The 26,523-nt window shown below is 30.7% G+C and overlaps 4 protein-coding genes across 6 annotated transcripts; 2 read left to right on the top strand and 2 right to left on the bottom strand.

Moving 5' to 3' along the window:
• The first annotated feature begins 3,416 nt into the window (after positions 1-3,416).
• Positions 3,417-4,807, top strand: LOC146952091 (peamaclein-like). The gene is made up of 2 exons (XM_085741068.1): positions 3,417-3,618; positions 4,282-4,807. Exons 1-2 carry the CDS (start codon positions 3,537-3,539, stop codon positions 4,473-4,475), a joined length of 276 nt encoding a protein of 91 aa, XP_085597194.1. The 5' UTR covers positions 3,417-3,536; the 3' UTR covers positions 4,476-4,807.
• A 298-nt stretch (positions 4,808-5,105) lies between these two features.
• LOC146952090 (RING/U-box superfamily protein) lies at positions 5,106-8,117 on the bottom strand. The gene is made up of 8 exons (XM_085741067.1): positions 7,743-8,117; positions 7,416-7,651; positions 7,240-7,336; positions 7,111-7,146; positions 6,266-6,486; positions 6,096-6,171; positions 5,705-5,990; positions 5,106-5,515 (listed from the first exon to the last, which is right to left on the bottom strand). Exons 1-8 carry the CDS (start codon positions 7,882-7,884, stop codon positions 5,404-5,406), a joined length of 1,206 nt encoding a protein of 401 aa, XP_085597193.1. The 5' UTR covers positions 7,885-8,117; the 3' UTR covers positions 5,106-5,403.
• Positions 8,118-14,153: 6,036 nt separating this feature from the next.
• Positions 14,154-17,226, top strand: LOC146952089 (putative cyclin-A3-1). The gene is made up of 8 exons (XM_085741066.1): positions 14,154-14,482; positions 14,598-14,830; positions 15,147-15,222; positions 15,329-15,405; positions 15,501-15,537; positions 16,221-16,370; positions 16,451-16,585; positions 16,744-17,226. Exons 1-8 carry the CDS (start codon positions 14,186-14,188, stop codon positions 16,819-16,821), a joined length of 1,083 nt encoding a protein of 360 aa, XP_085597192.1. The 5' UTR covers positions 14,154-14,185; the 3' UTR covers positions 16,822-17,226.
• Positions 17,227-18,454: 1,228 nt separating this feature from the next.
• Positions 18,455-24,800, bottom strand: LOC146952088 (uncharacterized). 3 transcript variants are annotated; one of them, XM_085741065.1, is made up of 12 exons: positions 24,738-24,800; positions 23,434-23,609; positions 22,600-22,784; positions 22,252-22,492; positions 22,117-22,170; positions 21,920-21,993; positions 21,758-21,826; positions 20,924-21,086; positions 20,684-20,781; positions 20,212-20,288; positions 19,728-19,868; positions 18,455-18,718 (listed from the first exon to the last, which is right to left on the bottom strand). In XM_085741065.1, exons 2-11 carry the CDS (start codon positions 23,606-23,608, stop codon positions 19,733-19,735), a joined length of 1,272 nt encoding a protein of 423 aa, XP_085597191.1. In that variant the 5' UTR covers position 23,609; positions 24,738-24,800; the 3' UTR covers positions 18,455-18,718; positions 19,728-19,732. The 3 variants fall into 3 exon arrangements, with proteins under 3 accessions (XP_085597191.1, XP_085597189.1, XP_085597190.1); XM_085741063.1 differs by having other exon boundaries at positions 21,920-22,170; XM_085741064.1 differs by lacking the exon at positions 19,728-19,868 and having other exon boundaries at positions 21,920-22,170.
• Between the last annotated feature and the right edge of the window lie 1,723 nt (positions 24,801-26,523).

The following is a 26,523-nucleotide window of genomic DNA, read 5'->3' as shown; positions in this document are numbered from 1 at the left end:
AGAATGTAAACACTTAGGAAGTTTTGTAATATTCTTCTTATGCTTTTAATTTCTTGGCAAAGAGGCCATAGAATGTATCTAGGGTATGGTGTAAAGGACAATGGACTCTAATGATGTACACCGACACAAACACCGACACATGCACACACACCACTTTAGGTAAATAGCTAGAATATGCATGTTTAGATGTATGTTTAGGATTGTATGTTTAGATGAATGCCTAGGATTTATACTTAGAAAAAAATCAACTTTCCGAAAACTTGAACAAACTTCACTCAAACTATTTTCTAAATAAACCTTGGGATCCAACATCCCATTGTATTTTCCTTTTTCATTTTCTTAATCAAATTCCAATGAAAATAATCATGTTTAGACCATATTTTGCAAATGACTAATTCAACCTCACTTTTTTACAATCCCATGCCTTTAAGGCCTCTTTCTATTCTTCAAACTCCAATTTTCAAACTTAAAATCAACCAACAAAAACAAAAACGTTTTTTGGAAGAGAACTACGGTGGATTTGATCCCTTAAACGGGTACGTAGGCAAGGAACAAAATTCCTTCAATTCAACTAAAATAAAAAACATTCTTCTCCCTCCAATTCTTCATTTAGCAAACTTTAGGTGTAAATAACATTTCAAAATAGCATTTAAAAATAAAGCGCGCGCGTAGAAATTAAAGATGGTTCCTATAGGTTACTATAGTCGTTATGGGTGCCTAACACCTTCCCGTAACGAAAACAACTCCCGGACCTCGATTCTCAAGGGTTTTGCTTACTTTTTCCCTTCCCAAGAAAAAATGAGATATCACCGGTTAGAAAGGTTCAAACGTAATCAATGTTTGACACCCGAAAACCAAGATAAAACAGGACTTATTCTAGAACATCAACAATTCATCACGTATGTTATTTTTAGTGTAACATGTTATGATCGTTTAATGTTTGTTTGTTTCTCTAATGACAACTTTTGATTTTGAACTAATAGATTTTATAAAAGGGAAAATAGGCACTTTGGTCCTTGAATGAGTGACGAGTAATCATAATAGTCCCTCAATGTATTGAAATAGTAAAATAGTCCTTGATTGTGCACTTTGTTAGTCAAAATAGTCCTTGATATTAAAATATTTCGTTAATATTGTCATATGAGTCCTTCAATAGACTTACTTATTGTCATATTAGTCCTTATACGTATTTACTTATTGTCATTTTAGTCCTTATATCAAAAGTGTTATTGTGAGTATTAAGGGGTTATTTAAGCTTTAGGGACTATTTTGACTAACAAAGTGGACAATCAGGGACTATTTTGGAATTTTGATACATTGAAGGACTACACATTCAAGGACCAAAGTGACTATTATCCCTTTTATAAAATTTAATTTTAATTGGTTTAAAAATAATAATAATTAAAAGTGAGTTGAATACAATGAAGTTTATGCATATGTTTAAATACATTTGTGTAAAAGTTGTTAAAACCTCTAAATTCTACCTTTCTGGAGAGACTAGAAACTAAATGTGGAAATAAAATCTGTGAATTAGAATGAATTCGGAAAGCAAAATCAATTTTTATTATGTTTGGACACAAGTTGTCATATTTAGTTAGTGTTCGATTCTCAGGTGATAAGATTGATTATGCATAAATTTGAATGTATTATAGAATAAAAAGCTTGAATTTCTAATTTTAAGTTAGAATCAATTTTGGAGAGAAAGCCAATTCTACTTGAGAGCAACCAAAAGGTCATTCACGTAAGAATTGTACTTGACCGCAATTTTTTTTTACATGCATGAAGTGTATATGTATCTGAATGTGTTTGGTGTGTTGATGTAGAACTGGATCATCCGATAGATATCTTGCTCTTACTTTATCACAATATACATAAATAGCTTTTGTAACATGATAGTGTATAGTTCTAAAAGTAAGTTTCTAATCCGACAATTATTTAAATACTACATTAACTACGCCTCGGTGTTTGGCCTCTCCACTTGATCGAGATCAATGTATGTTGCCTTTTCGCTGACCAGGAGATCGAACTATCACCAAAATGTACACAATAACTAGAGATAGATCTTCTTGCATATGGACATCCGTCCAATCTGCGTTTGTATAATAAGAGGAGCTTAGTGAGGGAGGAGGGAGACACGTGGAGGCCGAACTCAATAGTGACATGAATGTAATGAATGATCTGTTCTAATACAGGTGGATGCATGAATGTGTTTTTGTCCGAACTATCGTGTTTTTTACCACGTCCAACTCTTCGTCTCATATAACATCGTTGTTTTTACAAGTGCACGATAAAAAAATTTCCTCGATTAAACATTTCTTTTGTACTCCATATTAATCAGTGCACTTGAGACTTTTCTCTATTCCAACCACCTCATCGAGTCTATGTATTAATTAAAGAGCTAAGGCAATAGTTTTGCCATAGGACAATGATATCAACGCCCTCCAAAATTATTTAGTACATGATGTTACATTTCTTTATTGTGGGGGAGGAAAGAAAGGAAAAAAAATGAATTTTAAAGGAAGTAGTGTAATGTGTAACAGTGTACAATAATATATTGTTGTTAGCTGTATGCCCCAGCAATGAATGACTAACTAATTACTTATCAAATTATCAAATATGAATCTGAATTTAATTGCTGTTTGAAAATTTTGAGAGGGAACTTCTTACATACGATTAAAAATAGTTATGCCAATATTACCTTAAACTTCTTTTTTTGAGAGGGAACTTTTTTTCCATCTTATATTCATATATAGATGGACAAAATATAGAGGAGAGTGTGATCATGATGTGAGCTTGTGAGGGACCAGAGAAGAAAGCCACGTAAACAAACAGAGTTTTTGGTGCTATGAACAACTCATACAATGCAATGAATATGGCAATTTGACAATATCAATATGCAAATGCTGATGCAACGTTTCATCTTGATCAATATATATAGGGGACAAACGACAATTAAATTCGAGTATGGATCAATAAAGCCATAAAGTACGTACGCGGCTTCCGCACATAATACCACAATACCAAACCCACTATCCAGCTGTCTCCTTGCTTGCAATTTTGAGATGCCAATAGATTTCACAAACCAAAGCTAAAAGACTCATAAATTGACTCAATAACCTTGAATTTGGTTTAACTGGGGTCCGGAGATTCAACATTCACGTAGTCGAGATACAGGTGACCGTTTGATTAAAATGAACGATTTACAAAATTGTTGATTATAATATAATTTTAAAAAATTGAGTTTGAATCTGAATCGTCCAATCTTAATCAAATCACCACCGATATTCTAGAGTGCGCGAATGTGCGAAATCCTTAAAATTAGAGGGGAGCATGATCCAATTCCCTTTAGTTATACCTTCCCACCTTTTGACCTACCCATTTTGTACTATAAATAATCTCACTCACACAATTCAACCACATAAGCCTCAAACTTCCTTAGTGAGTTTCCCTTCCTCTGCTCTAGTGAGTGCCACTTTCATATAACTTAACATAGTTCATCTAAAACTTTTCTCTCTATTCTACACTTTGGCAGCAAGATGAAGCCAGCATTTGCAGCTATGTTACTTGTGTGTCTTATCCTTAGCTCATTTATGTTCGAAATGTCCATTGCTGGTACTGGTATGTCATAAGCTCAATTAGTGGTTGTATTACTCTATTAGTAATAGTTAATACTTAATTATACACTACTCATTTAAATCTTGGATGGATAGTTTAAGATTTTTGTACAATGATTAAAAAATTATTTAATTTGTACCAAAATTCCTTTTTATAATTATTTTCTAGATAGGATTTTCAAATGGAATTTTTTTAATGGATAATTTTGTAAATTTGGTATAATTTTACTTTGTTAACAAACAAATCGAAAAAATACACACACACACATAAACGAAAGACAAGCGAGCAACAAATGTGTAATTAGATTGCATAATTTTTTAAGTAATTTATAATTAGGTCTCATAATTTATAGAGACCCAGAGATAAATTATTTAAAAGGTTAACAATCTAATTCAAATTATCTAAAAATTTGTGAGGGATCTAATTATAAACTATTTAAAAGTTTAGGGGCTTGATTAAAAGTTCATGATCTAATTAAATATTCTTGACAAATTCAATGACTTCATTACTTCATTTTTTTTTTTTCTCCTTTCATTCAACGACCTATAAAAAATTCATAAATACTATAGTTCATATAGCTAAAGATCAGCTAGTATATTTTTATATGTTACTACTTTTATTTTGGACATATAGATTCAACAATTGATGATATAATATATGAATCAGATTCAGGCCGTTTCTGTTCCTCCAAATGTGGGCAGAGGTGCTCTAAAGCTGGGATGAAGGACAGATGCATGAAGTTTTGTGGGATATGTTGCGGTAAATGTAAGTGTGTGCCATCAGGAACTTATGGGAACAAACATGAGTGCCCTTGCTATAGGGACATGAAGAACTCCAAGGGAAAGCCAAAATGCCCTTAATTAATTTCTTCACCATACTCTATATATACAACTTTGTTCCACTACTGTCCTGCATGTATGATGTATATATCTCTATCTTATGAGATATATATGCACTCTTCTTAGCTGATTAATCTTTGTGTCATATAGTATTGTGAAAGATAATTGGTATGCTGAGAATGGGAATAAATCAGGGTCCTCTATAATGCCCTTTTGTGTAATGTGTTAATCAGGCTTTATGGTTTTTTTTTTTTAGTTTATAAAATAAATAAATACTTTGATTCTCATGATTGTATCTGTTTGTAATGTAAACTTTTAATTTCTTAATATTAAATAAACAAATTTTCCTTTTAGGCTGTTTGATGGTATCTTTGACAGCAAGCATTTTGTTGAATTGCTGTATTTTCTATACTTGGGTGTGATTTTTTTTTTTTTGAATAAATACTTGGGTGTGATTTAATCCTATTTTATTCTTTGAACATTAAAGTTCCATCATTATTCAGCAGTTGCTGGTTTGAATATGAAGTAAATTTTATACACTATTATATCCACACATAATTATGCACCTCTAATCTTGTTAGAGGAAGGTTAGGCTTTGTTGGAAACAACAGAATTTGTCAATGAACTCCTCTGATCTTTCAAGTTTGGAAGTGATAAAATATTGACATGTATATTGCTTGCTGCCATAAATAAAACGAACTCAATGTCATAATCATAATCTAACTATTGACTATATGTGATCCTCATACATCAACCTGCATATTTGTAAGCATAACCAGTAACCATAATTCTAAATTGAGATTACGGCCTAGAGACATTGTGGACAATTATATCGCGGAAAAATGCATCCAATACGGCTAAAATTGCAATTACCGTGCCGTTTTACAGACCTCTAAAACTTATATATTATACAGGAATATAAACCTAACTGTTGAATAATATGTTTACTCTAGAATAATCTTTTTACTCTATTAATAAGTCTCCGGCATACAGGACAAACTTTGTTCGTAGGGGTGGCACTTTGATCTGCCAAATTAGAGTTGCCCTCCTCATTCATAATCCTGCACAAAAGCACTCTAATCAGAATCTCATATAATTCCAATTTTAATGCATGTTTGGACTGACATCGAGTTTAGTAAAATCATTGCAACGCTATCATTTCATTGAAACTCCAAATTGACATCAAGTTAAGTAAAATCACTGCGGCGCTATCATTTCATGGTAAATTCAAACATAGATTTAGTGCATACCTTTGTGCACAGTCATAGCAAGTGGCACAATGACCACAAGGAACAAAGAAACAGTTGCGTTGTTCATCATAACAAATTATACATAATTTTTCATCATATAACTCCTCTGACCCATCTGAATCTGATTCTTCCTTTCCATGAAAAATGTTTGTTCCATATGTTACTGGATTAGGCTGCATCAGAGGTTCGGTTTCAGTAACTTCTCGCGCATCAACGACGTTGTGAATTTCACCATAATCAGGTCCAAGGCATTTCAATATCATAAAAATCACAATCATGAAAAGTCCTTCAAAATGAAAAAGGTAAAAGTCACATATAGATATTAAAAAAAAAAAAATGTAACATAGGAAACGAAGTTTTCATAAAATAATAATAGTTTAATTTAAGGTACCTAAAAGGATTACGTACGAAAAAACACGAGCCATGAAAGAAATTTCAACAAACCATGCATCATCATCATCATTTCCCTGTAATCAATTCATAGGAACCATAATGAATATACATTGAAAAAAAATATACAAAAAGATGATATGAATTATAGCAATAATTAGTTAGTCTTACATTTTTTGGTGCTGTTAGAACTAAATAATATGTGATAGGGAAAAAAAGGTCAAGTTTGCACGATCCATTCCGAGTAGAGCACTTATTCGTGGCTTTCGAAGTATCATATATCTTTGCAGAAACATTGATATGCAAAGTCAAGATTATGCTCCTAGCATTCATGTTTAAAATCCCAATTTGGTACCTATCATCTTCCTCAACAATGTATTCAGATTGTTTACCTGCCAATTGTAGTAATTATTAACAGAACATAATTTCAACACAAATTTTCCAATGTTATTAAAAGATTATGTTAATATCACTTTTTTCATAACCATATGTTTAGAAATTTATCTAAGTCAGCTGTTATCGCAATTTGAGTTGCGACATCAATGTTTTTATTGTTAACGCAACTATGCAGTTGTGATTGAGGCCATATTTTACCGCTTTCTACAACAAAGTTATACATTGCAAAGCAATCACTATTTAAAATCTTGGCCATAACGGTACAGAATCATATACTGAATTGTACATCGAATAAGACTGTAAACTACTTATCTTCGAGCATGAGCACTTGAGAGACTGTTTGTTACAACTTATAAAAACAGTTTAAGACATGTTTGTAAGCTTTCTAAGATAGCTTATCAAAACAACTTATAGCTTATAAGAAAACAATTTGACTATATTTTATCTTTTGTCATGGAAATAGCTTATAATAAGCACCTATACGTGATAAGTATAAGCTGAAAATTAAGTTGTTTATCCGAATGTGACCTATATACATTTGATCAGCATTGAAAATGAAAAGTGGCATGCTAAATGTTAATGCAAAGAGTCTAACAGTATTAGCTTTGGAATCAGCTTACCATTGTTAGGCTCTAGTTTTTCAAACCTTTTTTCTCCTGTGAAACAAGAATGAATCTTTCATCAGAAAAATGAAATTCTTGAAAAATAACATAATAAAAAGAAAACCAAGATTACAAAGAAATAATAACCTTTAATCACTATCCCTTCAAGCTTATTTAAACTGCTAGCTTCTGCTTCCCACCTCAAACAAATAGTGGAACCTTCATTTAACCACAAAGAAATTCCCTATACATGAAAAATAATCAAATTAATATCTTCATAGGCTTTAAGACAACATTAGAGTAAAAAAAAAAATGTTTCCTACCTTGCGACTATATGCTTCAACAACTAAAAACTTTGATGTAGTCCAATTTATTTCGGAATTTAACTCGGGTTTCTCATTGAAAGCATAAAGATGAATATCATTATTAGTATTGGTATACTCATTTGTCACTTCAATTTGTTCCACAAAAAGCGAACGTGATTGTATCAAACGTGATGAGCTTGGACCAAGAATCAAACGAGAATCGCCATAGAATCCATATAAAAGACTAGTTGAAACTGCAAAAGCAATTAAAATGAAAGAAGAATAAATAAAAAGAAAAGAAAAAATGTGACAATGTTTAAGAAAGATGATGAATAGTGTACATGCCACACAAATAAATGGTGAATGTAGCAATAAAGAACGCCATAGTTTCTTGCCATCCAATAGAGTGAGACTGTGTTTGAATTGGAACCATTGAGGATTGGTATGTTGAAGGATTAGACAATGGTAACCATAGTGACCTTTGCATTGAGATGAAATTTTATTTTCTTTGTTGTGAATTTTCTTGCATAACAATATAAGACCTTGAGTGTGTATATGTTGGAGGGAAGAAAATAATAGATTGAAGAAGACTTGTAGTTGAGATAAGAATTAGAATTGGAATTAGAATTAGAAGTGTTTGTTCGGTTGTTAGTTACTAGCTAGCTTTCTATGTTTAACAAACAGCCAACTGTTTTAATGTGAGAATATGGGTGGGTATTTGACTGACAAGTATATACTTTCATGTGTTAAATAGCATGAAATGAAATATTATGCAACAAGTTAGTAAGAATGGAAAGGAAACTAACCTTAGTTAATTTAATTTTACTGTTTTTATTTTTTGAGCTGGTTTTTAGTAATTAGAATATTTTTCATTAAATAAAGAGTAGTACGTATTTGTTTTTTTTTTTTTTAAGAAGAAGAAGAGTACATATTTGAATTGGTTATTGAAAAGAAAAAAAACACATAAATATGTGTGGTCGTTAGAGAGAGAGAAATAAATACCAATTTGATTCTCAAAAATCTCACATACCAATCAAGATAAAATGAGTCATAATGATAAAAGACTAATTATATTGGTATATAGATAAAGTGACAAAGACCATATGATACTTACACAAAGAACTACGCGATGTTAGATCTAAACTCGGATGAAAATATCTGATCTAATAATATTAGTATTGTCAATCGAACAAGATCTTAGGAACCATAAAAATACTAATTTAACCTACTTTAAAATTCATAGGACCATCAGAAACCCACACAAAGAACTACGAGATGCTAGATTTGAATTCGGATGAAAATATATATCGGTATTGTCAACCGGACAATATCTTAAGAACCATAGAAATATAATTTAACCTACTTTAAAGTACTTAGATGGATAAATTGGCATTTCTTATAAAAAAAAAAAAAAAAAGGGTTCTAGAGTGCCCAATTGATCCTTTAATCTTACTTAAATTAACTTTTAATTTAATTTAAATACCAATTTGTTAGCTAAGATTCCAAATGCTTGCTCCCAAGTTCTATTACTTTTTGGAAGAAAAAAAAGTATCATTTTTTTTACCAAAGCAAACTTAATTTATTGCGACCATCCTAAACTTGAAAAAATAAGTTTAACATAAGGTCCCAAAATATATTAAAAAAAAAATATGGATTGACTAAGCCAAAAATACAGTGCTTAAATGCTTAGTTATTTGTGGGTCCATTTTAAATTTATCAAGTGATATTATTAAAGGGAGATTAAGGGTCTGTTTGGTTTGGCTTTTCAGAAGCAATTCTAGCCAAAAAGCAATTATAAGCAGTTCCAAAAGCAATTCTAGCCAAAAACAACATGTTTGGTTTGGCTTTTCAGATTGCTTTTATCCTCCAAAAGCAATTCTCCATGAAGCTACAAATCCTAGCTTCTAGCTTTTCTAGAATCAATTATAAACAGTAAATTGTATATTTTATTATTACAACCTTTTATTTTCCTTTATTGCCCTTTATCAATTCTCCTTCTTTATCAATTCTCCTTTAGCTATGTCTATTTTAGTAATTATACATTCAAAAGCAATTTTGATCAAAATCATCCAAACAACATTCAGTTTGTTTAATCAATTCTACATAATTGTATCCAAACATAAATCAATTCTCTCAGAATCAATTCTGTCAGAATCAATTCTATCAGAATCAATTATGTCAGAATCAATTATATTCAAAGCTGAACCAAACAGACACTAAATCCCTAATTTGCAACAATGACATTGTAGCAACGTATAACAAAATAGAAATGCACATGGGTGAAAGGCAAAGTTGCAACAGAAGCTTAAAGAGAAAGAAGAAAAAGGGTTCCAACATCAGTTTTGTAGGCGAGCACGACTCACGTGTTGTTATTCTATTTGTTGTTTCATTATTTTATCATCTAGTGTTGCCGCGAGAAAATGCATTTGGTAATGGAAAAGTGAAAGAAAAAAAAAATTGAGCGTTATATTTAACATAACCACAAAACGAAGCAATAGATAAATTTGTTTGTAAATGAGTAGAAGAGTCTTCAAATAATGATGGATTTATCATAGAAGAAGATAGTCTAGAACAATCTAATGAACATTTGAATGATTACAATCTCATTAATGGCAACGATAGTGTTCTTGATGGGTCAAATGTTGATGAAGACAACGATGACCACTTCATCCCTTCTTTGGATATCTATGATCCTATAAATAAGAATAATATTGATGCTAAAACCAAACATTTTAATTAAAAAATGGTCTATTGTGAATTGAATCTCACATTTTCTATTGACAAACTATATGGGCATTTTACATATTCTTATTTTTTTCAAAAAGTTGAGCAACGAAGAGACTTTTGAAAGAAAAAGATTGAATAATGAACGACCTATTGCTTCTTTTTTTCGTTAACCCACTTGGGTTGGTTTTGTAGCGTTGGTTTGGGACCTTAGAGTGTGATCCTCCTTAAAATCTCAAGATCAATTCTCTCTGGTATCAATTTGGGTGAGCTAGTTTAACTTCTTAAAAAAATATTGTTTTTGTTGTAAATTGTCCACTTCTCAAAATATCGGTCACGTTAGTCTTTTACCAAATGATACAGTGAGAAACTCAAAGAACATGAGAATAATGTTGAGCATACTACTAATATTGAAAAACGATTTGTGATCGCCAGTGTCACAAGAATGGTTGGCTATTCTAGCCATTTTATGTACTGAGAAGGATATGATAGAACATAATGACATAGACACAGTTATTAGTGACTTTGCATCCAAAATTGCTAGTAGAATTGTTTTGTATGAACATCTGGATATTAAATAGAAAATTTAATATTTTTTGTATAAAGTCTGATGTTTTTATTAGATGATTTCTTAATGTAATAATAACTATCATTTTAAAGCAAATTATTTACACAGGAATTCAAATTTGATATATTACTACGTATTAGTTAAAATCCGAATGGTAAATTCATTCTTTGGCCACTAAAATCTAATAACATACCTGGATATGTTAACGTGTGGATACTATTGTACGGTCACAAGATCAAATTTATCGTGCTTGGACACAATCACGTTGGGAGACACCTTTTTTCCTTTTCAAAATGTTATTATTATTTTAATTATTAAGAGAATTTTCGCATTGTATACGTGCTTAAGCATTATAGATTAGGTCTTGTGATCATACATGAATACCTCGATAATATGTCCACTGATATATAGATTTCATGGATGATATGGCAATAATACGTACATTTTTTTAAGGAAATATGATTACATCTTGATTAGCTTCTAAACAATCTATAATACATGTCTTTTTCCTTCTATTTTGACTATTTTCTAAAAGTTAATATTACATGAAAGGGCTACATATTATGTCTTACTATATCATCAAAGTTCCGTCCCAAGCGTCAAAATATCAAAGATTTGAAAAATGAAGGACCAAAATATGATATTTAAACAAAAGGACCGAATGATATTAAGGGTGACCTTATGCGATATGTTTTTTAATCTCATCGAAATGGGAAGTTGACGAAAGGCATTGATAGCACTCTTATAGCTCTTATCCTTAGGGTTGAACGTCCTCAATGTTTGACAAATTTCAGGCCGATCTCTTTGCCGGAGAGCTTGTATAAGGTGCTAGCTAAAGTGCTGGCCAAAAGACTTCGCATTGTTATGGAAAGTGTTATATCGAAATCTATATAAGCTTTTAATCAGGGTAGATAGATCCTTTATGGTATTGGGATATCAAATGAGTTGGTGGAGGATGTTAGGCATCTAATAAAAAGAAATGTTATTATTTAAGGTTGACTTTGAGAGGGCTTTTGATTGGGTTGATTGGCAATATCATGATTTTGTCATGAATAAAATGAATCTCCCAACTTTATGGCAAAAGTGGATTATGGAATGTGTCAATATTGCTTCAACTTTAGTTGTAGCGAATGGGTGCCCAACCAATGAGTTCAAATTTAAAAGAGGACTTCATCAAGGTGGTCCTCTTTCACCTTTTCTCTTTTTGATCGATGTTGAAGGCCTTAATGTTATAATGCACGCTTTAATGGAGGTCAGTCTTTATACGGGTTATGGACAAGGTTAGCTGAACAGATAATGTCTCGATCTCCCACTTACAATTTGTTGATGATACATTGTTAGTGGGAATCAAAAGTTAGGCGAATATCAGAGCATTAAAAGCTTTGCTTATCCTTTTTAGGCAACTTTGGGTCTTAAGGTCAATTTTCATAAGAGTATGTTAATCAGTGTCAACGTTCTTGGTTGACAGAGGGGCTGCTTCAACATTTAATTACAAAATGAGTTGTTTACCTTATGTTGGGAAGTCTCGATGAATTAGTTAATATATTCTATTTTATAGGTGAAAAGATAGTTTTCATTATTGTTCTTACAAAACCTACCTTGTTTAACCCTTTATAAATCAAACAAAAAAGAGAAATCAAACAATCAGACTCAAGTGATTAGTGAACTCTATAAAATGACGATTTTGTTTTAAGAATGTTTGATTCTTGGTGACAACTTTTTGATCAAGTAATCAAACTTCATATTATTATGACCCATTTATTTAAAAATTGAAAGTTTAACCAAAAAAAAATCAATCGAAAGAGAGGAAGAGTGCAGGTTTGCATAAGACATACAAAAGATAAAAAATTCAACTGCAGGAAGAAAAAAAAAAGATGGAAGTAGAGAGAATCCAACAAACGAAATCTCGAAAGCATTGTTGTATTAGTATCTTTGTAAAGAAAATTAGAGGAAACATATCCAAGTTCACATCGGAAGGATACAAATAGTTTAAAGAAAGAAACAAAGGGAAGTAGGGAATCCAAGAAACAAAACTAGTTTTAATATCCATCGATATTGAAATAATTTTCTGCATCCCTAGTCATATATAATGCACACTTTGGATCCTACTCCCTCCGTTTTTAAATATAAGCAAAATTCATTTTTTAGGTTCATTTATTTAATGATGTATGTGGTCTATAATATGAGCTACATACATCATTAAATGAATGAGCCTAAAAAGTGAATTTTGTTTATATTAAAAAACGGAGGAAGTATAAATTTTGTTAATTATCCAGAAAAAAACAAATTAGGAAAAACCATGCTTATTCGTATAATATTATAAACTTTGGACACTTATTAATCACTATCAATTATCACGATTCTAATTGGCTTTACGATTTTTTATTTTATTTTAATTGTGAGGGCCATGACTGACCTCCTCTCACCTCACTAAGATCCGCCCTGTTTGTATTTATTTAGAGTTTAGTTGTATGTATTGATCACAATCACAATACTGGTAAGAGAAACAATTTATTATCATAATTTTTGCCAAACAAGTAAATGAAAAAGTAGTCATGTGTGTATAACTTGGTTGACATTGAGGTTTGTGTCTAGATGAATCGGAGTTTGAACTTTGAACTCGTCACTTATTCTTTTTAAAAGATGAATTTTTAGTTATAGATTATCTGACCAAAATAAAAAAAAAACGAAAAATACTTTTGTGATTGTATCAAATAATTTAGTGACTTAAAATCCCGTTTCTAAGATAAACAAGTGATAAATTCGATGTTCAAATCCGATATCTACAATATCCATTTCAACTAAGCTAACTCACATAAACAAGAAGCATATTTTTAATTTATGAATTACTAGTTCTTTCAAACAAATACATGAATTACTAGTAGTTCTCATCGACATCTACAATGTCTATTTCAACTAAGTTAAATTTTGAATAAGATTCACCAACTACTAGTAGTTCTCAAAATAATTTACTAGTACTTTTTAAAAAATATAAAAGTTTTTTTCATTTTCCGTTATATTTTCAAGCCTAAAATACCTTCTTTTTCCATCCCTCCAAACTCCTAAAGGAAGTTTTAAAATCATTTTTTTTTATCTCTTTCATTTGTTCTTGGCATTTTCCTTCCCGAGCAAGTTTCTCAAGTTAAAATCTAGCCGCAACACTTATAGGAGATTGGTAATTAATGAGAGTCAAAAAGAAAAAGAAAACTGAAAAGTAGCATTAATCATTGACACACCCACCCGCTTATTTTCCGGACCCACCCGTTTAGAAATCCTTCTCCAAAACCAAATTCCGAATTCTCAAAACACCAAAAAACAAGGCGGGAACACCGGCACCTGAAAATTTTCGAAACCACGCGCTTCCGCTATAGAAACAAATTTAACAAAAATTTCAAACCACTTTTCCGCTCAAAAAAGATAATAAAAACTTAAAATAAAACCCTCTCATTCTCTCACTCTTCTTCATTCATTCATTCACTTTTCATTCTTCTTCACTATGGAACCAAAGAGCGTTAACCCCACGCGCCGCCCTCAACGTGAAGCAAAGAAAAAAGCCGTAGCTGCACTATGTGAACAACAACGCAAACGAAAACGTGTTCCTCTCGGTGAAATAACAAACGACGTAATCACAAACGCAAACGATGTCGTTTTACCAACGCAGAAAAAACGAAACGTTGCTACTTCATCAAACTCCGATGAAACTCCGGTACCGGAGAAATTGGAGAAATTCGAAGATCCTCAGTTATGTGAAACTTATGTTTCTGATATTTACGATTATCTTCGTAACATGGAGGTAATTTGATTTACTTAATTTAACTTCAAATTTCAATTAGGGTTTTGGTTTTCCCTAATTTGGGGCTTTTTGCTTAATTTAGGGTTTTTTTGTTTTTGTTTTTGTTTGTTTTTAGGTTGATTCTAGTAAGAGGCCATTGTGTGATTATATACAGAAAGTTCAAAGGGATGTTAACGCGAGTATGAGGGGTGTTCTTGTGGATTGGTTGGTTGAAGTTGCTGAAGAATACAAGCTTGTTTCCGATACGCTTTATTTTTCGGTTTCTTATATTGATCGGTTTTTGTCGTTGAATGATTTAACTAGACAGAAGTTGCAATTACTCGGTGTTGCTTCGATGTTGGTTGCTTCGTAAGTTTGTTTTTGTTTGTTGTTTTGATTTGTACTTTTGTATTGATGAATAAATACCTAATTTGGTCCCTCCCAATTTGTTTGCACCCAAATTAAAATAACACTCACATTGGTTTGTTGCATTCTATAATGGTGGTTAAATTAGTTCCTCTATTAATTTTGACCCATTTTAACAGAGATTACTCTTATGAAAATGTCAGGAATTAATCTGGTATATTGGACTATAAACAAATTGTGAGGAGCCAAGATGCGATTTTAGTCTATATTGTTTATTTATTATTTATGCTTATTGATTTTTTATTTGTTTTGGATGTAGAAAATATGAAGAGATTAAGCCACCTGAGGTTGAGGACTTTTGTTACATTACGGACAATACATACTCCAAGGAAGAGGTGAATCTTGTAGTTTAAGTTTTTTGTTTGTGTTGTTGAATGTTTGTTTGGTTTTGGATCTTGCTGATTTTGGATGGTATTGTTTTGGTATTTTGTTTGATTAAAGGTTTTGACCATGGAGGCTGATATTTTGAAGTCATTGAAGTTTGAATTGGGTGGTCCTACAATAAAGACATTCCTAAGGCATGTGTGTTTTATTGATTATGTTTCTTTGTATGTTGAATGGAATTGTTTTTGAATGTTAGCTCACTTTTCATTTTTTCTTTTTCTGTTTGCAGAAGATTCATCACTAAAGTTGGTCTAGAGGGTGTTGATGTAAGTTATCTCATTCTTCAACCCATCTCATAGTAGTTATAGGTTATGACATGGATTCGGTGATTATGTGTGCTTATGTTCAACTTTTAGTAGTGTGGGACTTTTGGTTACTTTTGCTATTGTGTGTGCTTATGTCTTTATGACATTGATTATTCTCTCTTATCAAATAGTATCATCTAAGATAGGGAGATTGTTTGTGAAAATAAGAGATGTTGTATATAAATAGAAAGAGAATTAGAGTGGGTTTTGTCATGTCATTTGGAGAAATAGTTGAACTTTGAGCTTTTGGGAGGGTCTGAGATGGGAATTGAACCTTCTGGATAGTTCATTCAATACTAATTCATGAAAATCAAATTCCTATCTTGTTCTGCAGACTAACAAAACCCATGCAACCTTACTAACTTTTTTAAGAATACCTCTGCTGCATATCTGGTGGCAAAGAGATGTTTCAACCCTAAATTTTTTGTCAAATGTGGCCAATCTAGCTAGTAGCCACTTTCACAAAGAAAGTATCTTTGGTTTGTGCTATAGGAAGTTTCAAATCTAGTTATCCAGAAGTTTGAAATCAATTTTACTTGGATTATTATTTATTACTCAAAATGTTGCAGGCAAACCCATTTCCGTTTATGTGTGCCAAATCTGGAGACTTTGGTTTGTTTAATACTTTTATCTCTTTTGTGCAGGCTTCTGAGTTGCAGTTTGAGTTCCTTTGCTCTTACCTTGCTGAGCTCAGTTTGTTGGATTATAATTGTGTGAAGTTCTTGCCTTCTATGGTGGCTGCATCAGTTGTATTTCTTGCTCGTTTTATGTTAAGCCCGAAGACTCATCCTTGGGTAATGTTTTAATTCATGTACAATCTATATTTGGTATTTGACTTTGACACAGTTACTAAAATATTTCCATTTGATTACAGAATTCAGCCATCTATGAATTCACCAGATATAAACCTGCAGACTTGAAGGAATGTGTTCTAAATATACATGACTTGTACCTTGGTAGGAAAGGCGGCTCTTTGCAAGCTGTGAGAGATAAATACAAACAGCATAAGGTGATATTCCTGCACGCTTATTGTCAATCCTTTTTTACCAAACAAACTTAATTTGTCCTACCTTGGCCCAAGCTTTTTAAACAATTGAGTTATTTATTTCATTACACTTGTCACATCTGATGCATTTATGCTGATTCCATTTGTTGTTTTGGTCACAGTTCAAATGCGTGGCAACAACACCCTCTCCCCCGGAGATATCTCTTTCTTTTTTTGAATTTAGAGGGGCTGATCCTTAGTCAACCACGTCTTGATTTTTCTTGCTGTGGCTCTTTAGTTTCAACTACTGGCAGTGGCATGGACAAAACGGTCTCCTAACTTGAAGATTGAAGTGATTTGCTAATGCTGATTGAGGGTTTTGCCATGAAATACTATGGCATTTAATGTATCAATTGTTGATTGATGGGTATGCCTTGAAATATAGTTCCTATTAGTTTGAATTAGGTTTTCTTTTTAACAGTTTAGAAATCTCTTTGCAAGTGTTAGTTCAAGGAAATTTGATTCTTTTTGTGTACAGAAAACTGCTATAGGTTTTCAACGTAATTTTCCATTCTATGATGTTCTAGCTCTGATCTGCAGAAATCAAAATTTTGTCATAAAAAATGCTGGGTTGGTGACATCATCTCAGCCTGTTAAGTTGGTTATTTTTTTCTTCTTTTGCCTCAATTTCACAACCAGTGAAATATCCGTTATGGCAAAGGTCATGTTTTAAAATAGAATATGTTAACTGAGAAATGATATTTATACAATTATTTTGGACGATTTTTGGGACAACTTTCACTCATACTCTCATTATGTTCTTGCTTTCTATTGTTCTTCTCCCAAAAGAAGAGGGAAGAAAAGGTACTCCCAATCTCAAAAGTTGTTCCAAAATGATAGAACAAATATAATTTATCATGTTAAACTGGCATGGTCTAGAAGATCATTGTGAGCTCAAGCCAATATTTCGTAGTAAGTTGTTCCATAACTCAAGCTGTGCAGTTTAAACATTATTTAAAGTCTGTTGCTGAGAGCAGTGGCCCTCTTAGCAATGTAAGTTTATTGGGGCTGGGCGATTGTGGGGGAGGATGGTCATGTTATGTGTCAATACTTTCCTGTAATTTGCTATGCAATGCTAACACTTTATATAGGAACAAGATTAAGAAGAAATTATGTCTTTTCAATAAGGTAAATACAATGCTGTTTTAACAGCTCTTGCTACTGCGCTTGATTACCTGCTACTCTCTGTCTCAAAATAATTGACCTACTTGGTCATTTTACACATTAAAAAAGATGTATAAATGAAAGAGAGAATAACATTTTTAAACAAGTATCTTCATCATGTATTAGTCTATTTAAATGAAAACTACATAAAAAATTGAATTGGAAGTGATGAAAGTAGAGGTATTGAAAATTTAAAAGGTCAATTATTTTGAGGGGTGGAATTCGGTAAAGAGTAGTGATATTTGAATAACCATTTGAGACAACTTTTATGACAACTTCTTTTTTCTCTTTTCATTGGTCAAAAACAATGGAGAGAGAAAAAAATAGTGAGAGAATAAATGATAGAGAAAGTTGTCAAAAATTTGTCATAAAATAGCTGTACAAATATCATTTCTCTTCTGTAAAAATTAATGTTTCAGGAATCCTGAGTGTTTTGTTAGGTGTCTGTTTATTAAATTTCAATGGGCTCTAAATTATGGTAACACATAAACAAATATCCAACATGTAACTATCATTTTCCTAAAAAAAAAAAAGAAATGTTATTTGAACAACCACTTTTAAAGACAACTTATTTGACAACTAAATATACAAAGAAATGTAAGGATTGACACAAAAATCAAAGCAATGGAGATAGAAAGTAAGAATACAACATGAGTATGAGAGAGAAAATTGTCACAAACGTTATCACAAAATGGCTGTTCAAATATCATTTCTTTCTCATAAGTGGTTTCAATTAGTCAAGAGTAGAATATTACAAGCAAGGTATGCTATAATTTATATCCTATTGATTATATGAAAGTATTATATTAATTTGAAATTAGCTTAGTAGCTATTATAATTAGGGTCTAATTCATGATTGCGGCATTCTTTTTTGTTGCTAAAGTCGCCATTGTTGTTTATCTCCATCATTACCATAAACGTTGCCTCAGAAAACTGCAAAAATATAATAGCATTAGATTAAGTTGATTGATTAATCAAACTAATATGCAATACTAGTTCAACCCATGATATGTAAAAGGAGCTAAATGCTTTACTACATTTTAATAGAACTGATTTCAAAAAAATTTACGAGAAAATAAACAATATAGAAAAGGCGAGGTTAAAAATTAATTTATTTTTGGATAATAAAAAAACAATATACAAATGACTTTAATTATACAAAGTAATTATAAACAAATAAAAAGTTGACTCATTTTTTGAGATGTAATTAGTTTTCTGTGTGATCTCAACAATGTTGTTTAACTTTCTAAATTATAGTCACAATTAATCGTAACTCTTAACTTTCTATTTGTGTAGAGTCTGGGGCTTCACCATTTGTGTGATTGGGGTTTGAGACTTTTATGGCGGACAGTCAACCCTCAAAGCCGCGTCAAACAAAGTGACCAAACATGAGAAAACGTGTTTTGACAATTAATATGTTTTTATACCATTTGTATTTGATACTTTTGGTTTTCAAGCACCAGATACTATTGCGCCGCTAAACATGAGAAAACATGCATATTAATATTATGCTTCCTAGATCCATTAATGTTGTGTTTACAATGATTAGTTTTGCCCTCCAAAAATGTTTAGCTGCGCATATTATTGTTTGCTTGCCTTCCATTCATGGGTTATATATATATATATATATATATATATATATATATATATATATATATATATATATATATATATATAACAAACTATAAATTACTAGTGTGTTAACCCGTGCAATGCGCGGGTGATAGACTATTATTTTCAATCTCAAATTGTTTTATATTTTTTATTTATCGATGAAAATTATTTATCCCGTAAATCTTTAAATATGTCCGTATTTTTTTTTGCCGCAATTACGACAAATATGTGACCTATTTTTAGTGATATATATATATATATATCGCGTGTTTTTACGCATGAATGAAAAATATATTTATGAACGAAAATTATTAACAAATGCACTTACTATATCTAAAATGTTTTCAAGAACTTTGACTCCCCTGGGTCCCCAAGATGATTCATTAGTTCCATCCGTGCTTCAAGACATGGATCAAAGAGTTCCAGGTATGGAACCGTTGTGCATTCACCAGAGCCATCTTGGGTATGCCTAAAAAGTAAATGGTGAAGTTTTAGTGCATAATATCAACATGATATTATTCGTTTTATTTTTTTTGTTCAAGTTCATTTTAACACAATTCCTAATTTGTCTTCCTGGGACCTATGACATTTTGCATCTTATTTTTGTGCATAGTTGTGGTTTTAAAAGTTTACTCCATATTTTTCAATTTGCACAAATATGTTCGCTGCATAATTGAAATTTCTTTTAGATAGATTTTTGTTCGAAAGTTGGAACACTATATTTTCATCCAAAATCGCATAATATATTCATAATTCATAATATATATGTATAGATGGATGGAACATGTAAAAATTAAGCCATAAATTCTTACTTCAAATAGTCAAATTCATTATATCCACCGTTGGAATGAAGCGAGCTATTCAGTTCCATTGATGCAAGATCAAATCTCTGTAAATATATAAGTGAAATTAAGTTTACAAATTTTGTGTGATGTCCAAAGACATAAAACAAATTGACATTTTATTAAGTTAAATAATGCTAGCAACGTACACTTTTCAACATGCTCTCTTTGGTTGGTTTAACAATCAAGAACGACAAATCAACAAGGAATAATCAACTTCATATTCTTAAAGTTGTTCATACACAAGTATAAAGTGGATAATGTTAATTTTAATGATTCTAGATAGTCATAGAGGATATTTTTGTTACAACTTTTTTCTTAAAGTGACCTATAGTTAATTATGTATAATAATATCAAACATTCAAGCTATGCATATATGTCATTTGATATTTCCAGTAAAGCTTTTTAAAATTGGATCATATAAAACCATAAGCTAATTTACCTTGTCTAAGTTTGAATGTACATTGATCCACCTTCCATAGTCCATATTAAGCATCTCAGTATTTGTAAAGCATTCAAATCCATTCGTATAACCACTAACTGCACACACAACATTATTCAAAGAAACTTTAGCCAAGACTTTTTCTTCATTCAATCCAGGTGAAGAAAAAAAAATCAAGATATCACACATGTCATACCCAAAACAAAACCATTTCCATCACAAAAAAAAAAAAAACCTCACCTCTCAATTGTACTTGCGAAGTGTATAAGGCAATAGAGCTCATAGGTGGAAAATATTTGATTGCACTCTCAGGCTGAAATGACCGGATAACTGTCTTCTCTATATTTGTACATTCAAACATTGTTGTACCATGATCTTTGACAATCTGAATTTCCATTGATGCCTTCATTTTTTGCATAACATAAATAAATAAATAAAAAATCCAATAGTGATATGGACAACATGACTAATGGTAGATATACAACATAAACTAATTGTGATTTGAGGTATCAAATGTTAAGAGTGCTTCCAAATGATGATTATGACTCTGTTATCACTTGGATAGTGGTACATTTGTTTTTACATTTAATAAATGTAGTTCTATGGAATTGATTTGGTTTTAATTGGATTTGAAGTGAGTTATATTTGGCTTATTTATTTCTTAAAACTTTGAAAGGAAGTTTTATGCAAATATTAGTGTTAAACTTGTAATGCAGTACAAAAGCTATTTCTTTTACCACTTCTAGTATAAAAGGAGATTGAAAGAAAAATCAACTTTTCAAACAATAACTAAATATTAATTTTTGAAGGAAAATAATAACTCAGCATGTAGTGTACTAGTGTGGCATGTGAGGTACACATCCCAGGATTTCAAATAGTAGCAAGAATCTATGAATGAAGAGAATTTTAAAATTTTTATAGTTGCTCATGTATAGTCTTATGTTGTCAATATGTATGAAGATCATAAAACAATTTCAGCATGCCAACATTATACATGAGCATACAAAAGATGGTGATACATAGTTGAATGACATGATTAAATTTTTGTCGGTATCAATGATAAATAAATTGTACCAGTTTTTGTTCGTGGTAACCATTCATCTGCGAATATGTTTTTTGAAAAGCTTTTAGTTCTTCACTTCTCTGGACCGATTAGAAAAATGCACTAATGTTAGTTGAATATAAATAGGATTAATTTATACTATTTAAAATATTTTATTCGTCGACATTAACAACCTGTACTATGGTGTATAAATTCTTGAACGAAGCACTGACATTGTCTCCCTTCTTCTCTAAACATGGATGTTCCTCTATATAACCCTTTATCTTGCTCTCATTAGAAGCACCATTTACATTGTCTAGAAACGGAAGGTCTTGGTTTTTCTTGCCAAGAGTCAATTCCAATAGTTTCTTATGTATACGGTTTTTCTCACCTTCGTTTACCTTCTTCTTAATTGGGTGGGTATGCACTGGTTGAGCAAGGCGATCTAGAAAACAAGTAAATCAATTCATTTTTATCCATACTTGAATCAATAAAATGTGTGGTTCATGTATTTCTAATGCTTTACCTTTCTTCAAAGTTTCACACGATGGAAGAGATGGACACGCCGATCTCCAATTCAGATTATATCGTGGTACAGGTGTACCAGGAGCTATTGCCGCAGAAGCAAGTAAAAACATTAGCTTGTTTGTCTGACTACGGTCTAGTTCAAACCTAAAATGGTTATTATCATAGTAGTTCCCGACAATTGCTTGTCTAAACTTATCTTCAGATAACGGACGACACTGAAGTCCAACACGAACTTTGACCTTAAATATCAATAACACCAGGGCATTAATCTTAATAAGCCTTATATGAATCACCATCATATGATTTATAGCTTAGTATGTATCTAGACAACAATTAGCATATGTACCTGTGCAGGATATTGTGTTTCATTGGAATAATCATCATTAATCCAAGCATAAGGGTCTATATACATCTTTCCCATGCTAGATGCCTCAAAAATTCCATGTAGCTTCCTATCAGTGTAGTTGAATAGAAACAAGGGTAACCCAGGATCAATGTTCTTCACATAGGAAAAATGTCGAGCTGGTAAGCCTATTTAAATAAATAAAAAAAAGACCTATTAGTTACTAATAAATGATCATATATCCCATAGTAAATGATGAGTTATCACAATATAATTCCTAAAAGTAAGAATTTCATTTGTAAAACAATTACTAAAATGAGTAATTTTTGCAGCAGAACAATGTCAATTTTCTTTTTCAGAGTATCATTGTAGTGGCAAAAATTAATTTTAGCTGAATTGATTAAATTATGTTTAAATATTTTGAATCAAAATTGATTTCGCGTGTGTATGTATATGTCAATAAATTTGAGAATTGATTCTATGTTACTAGAGAAGCCAAAAATATTAACTTTAAAGTATAATTGATTTTGAAACTAGAATCAATTATGAACCAGAATCCACTGCTATAGTGAAACGACACAGTTTTCAATTATGACTATTTGATCTTTATTGGCATATGGTACTATTATAATTTAATCAAACCATCTAATGACCTAAATAAAAATTGTGTTGTATTTTACACCACCAAATCCATTTCCAACAATTTGTGGTCAAAACATGTTTAACTAACTCAAACGTGATTCTAATATGTACAAGCATATAAAGAGATATAGGTTAATAGCAATTAGCCTATTACATGTGCTACCATAAAAGCAATCAAATGAAAAAAAAACTAACCAAATAGTTGTTTAGATAGACATTCTTTCATTGTACTTCTTGTGCATCCAAATATGACCCCTCCAAGTTGATTCTTCCTCAAATTTCTAACACATAAAGACCCACTCATTGGGTTTTGAGAGATAGGAATAGTCCTTTTGGCATGAAAAGTTTGCGTTTTCCTTTCTGTCCTCATCCTAGCACAAGAGGAGAAAGTTTATTTCATTATACAAACTAAACTATGACAAAAAGAGAGCACAAAGAAATGTGTAAGATTAATTTTCTAACAAATGTAAAAGTACTTAAATAGTTCAAGACATTAAAACCTAAATTCAATATATATTTTAATAATTAGAACATTATAAAGACAATGGAAGTATATTGGGGTAAATGATTGAATATTAGTCAAATAAATTTAAGGGTTAAATATGTTTTTGGTCCCTATAAATATGTCAACTTTTCGTTTTAGTCCCTCTAAAATTTTCCTTCAACTTTTAGTCCCCATAAAATTTTCAATCTTCACTTTTGGTCCCTCTTTTAAAGTAAACTCATATGTAGAATTCATATTTTTTAATAAAATTTTCCTGAAAAATTCAAAATATTATAAGAATCACTCCAAAAAAATTTTAGAATTTTTTAACAAAACATGAATTTAATATGAATTTTTATATTTTTTACGGTTAAAAATTCATATTTAATTTGTGTTTTGTTAAAAAATTCTAATTTTTTTAAGGAAATTGTTTTAGAATATTTTACACATTTCTGCACAATTTCATTAAAAAATACATAAATTAAGTTGAAAATAGGGACCAAAAGTAGTGATTGAAAATTTTATAGGGACCAAAAGTTGAAGGAAAATTTTAGAGGGACTAAAACGAAAAGTTGACATATTTATAGGGACCAAAAATATATTTAACCCTAAATTTAATGGAGGATCAATTAAAATTGACATCACATCAATTCTTGAAGTTTAGCATGTCTGACACCAATTGCAAAAACTATAACATTTATTTATTTTTTTGAAAAAAAAAACAGAACATTAAAAAACTTGACACAAATTAGTCCTAAAAAATAGAACATTAAAATTATATTCCTAATAACTCTCTTCCAGTCCCTTGTTCATAAAACATAAGAAATTATGATACATTGTACTCACTCCAACATATGATCATATAAAACTAAAAAAATAAAAAATAAGAGAAACCCGACACAAAGTGAAAAAGACTCTGCGTACTCCTTAGTTCCTACATATGTTTTCCAGCATACAAATAAATATAATAATGATAAAAAAGAGAGCAAAATATATGAGATAAAAAGAAAGGTACTTCTCGAAAGTGTTTGTAAAGAAATGTTAACAAAGAAACCCCAACAAAGTGCTAAATGTGAGGAAATATGTATAACACAAATTGCTCATACCTTTTCTACTTATATATTGAGTATGAGTATCTCATAATTTGTACATTTTTTTACACAAACTCATAATATTTTCATCTTTTTTACACAACCTCATAAAATTTGTACATGTGATCACATTTTGTGTGAGTGTTACAATTTTTTTATAAAAAAAAACACGCCTCTTGATGGTGAGACACAGAAGTCATGCAATGAGTCAATTCTTAACATTTCATCTGTAACAACTATCTACTTTGCATACTATTTATGATCGACATGGATTTGCCATTTCCATTTGAAATATCATTTTCATGTTGTTATACAACAAAACGTTTATGAATTGATACTAACGGTAATGCATGACCTTTTTATGTCAAGAAAAAACAAATATCATACAATTGATTATCAGTTAAATATCCTCCCAAATTTCAGTTAATGGACTTTTATAACAAAAAATGAAAGAGTATAAAATACTTTTACGTCAAAAAAAAAAATGAAGGTCTTCAGGCTAAATATAAACATTTTTTTTGTTTATATTTAACTACTTTTTGTTTTGTTTTGAGGGGAATTAACTAACTACTTGATTAGCAACGTAAAACAATATGAAATATCGCGATCTTCTAAATGCAAGCAGATTGGACCTTCAATGTTTTCAGATTACATTGTTCTTTTTTATATTTTTAGAAATTACATGCCTTATAACCTGTCACATACAGTATTTTTTTTAGGGACAGTCACATACAGTTATAATATTTTTTTGAAATATAATATTTAATACAGTTATAATATTTAAGTATCATGTTAAGTTTTAAAATATATTTTAATCCCATTGACATATTAGTTCATTAGTATATTTAAATATGTGTCATATCACTTAATTAAAGACATTAATAAGAAGTTATTGTGAGTTGATAAAGACGTTGTATTATATATAAAGATGTCAGAATTTGAGCTCGGGATTCCCTTTTTATATTCATCTCAAAATGGTGGAATTCTAGTGTCTGGACTACTTAAGTTTAGTCAATGTAATAGTCCAATATTAGTTTTTCTTACCGTGTTATTGGTACGAAGTTTTCACCATGGTTTAATAATGACTAATCTTATTCGAATAACTTACATGGGGTACACGATGTGGATTATCATCTCCCAAATGAAATTTTTTCATATACAATAGAGAGTCAATGATCAAACTCCTTACAATTTACTTAAGGGATCAAAATCTTTTACCACTTAAATCAATCTATTGTTCGTAGAGTTGTTCTTCTAACCGTTTATATACTTTTGATAAGTCATGCCAATAATAGCTTAACTCATATGAAAATTTATCAAAAAATTGTCATTAATAGGTTTTCGATCAATTTGATTTTGTCATTTTTGTTGGCATTTTATCATTTTGATCAATTTTTGTATTGTAAGTTTGTTCGCAATTTTTTTTATCAATTTTAATGACGTTAAAGTTTTGTTTGTCTTTGACACTTATTATAGCGATTTCAATGAATGAATATATTTTTTAAGTAAACGATTGATAAAAATACATTTTTATTCCATCGTTAGTATATAAATAAATGTCTCACTAACAAGTGCTTTAAGTACTTCAAAAAACTAAAGCAAATGTCTTAATGAACTTAAGATAAAACTTAAAATTAGATATCTGATTTAATATTTTGAATTTTAAACATTATTCTTATAAACAAATGCGATAAATAAACAATGATATTT

The sequence above is a fragment of the Medicago sativa genome, chromosome 1 (genome assembly GCF_051527215.1).
Source record: "Medicago sativa cultivar Bolivia chromosome 1, Bolivia_mono, whole genome shotgun sequence".
NCBI classification, from domain to species: domain Eukaryota; kingdom Viridiplantae; phylum Streptophyta; class Magnoliopsida; order Fabales; family Fabaceae; genus Medicago; species Medicago sativa.
This window is presented reverse-complemented; position numbering and strand designations above follow the sequence as displayed.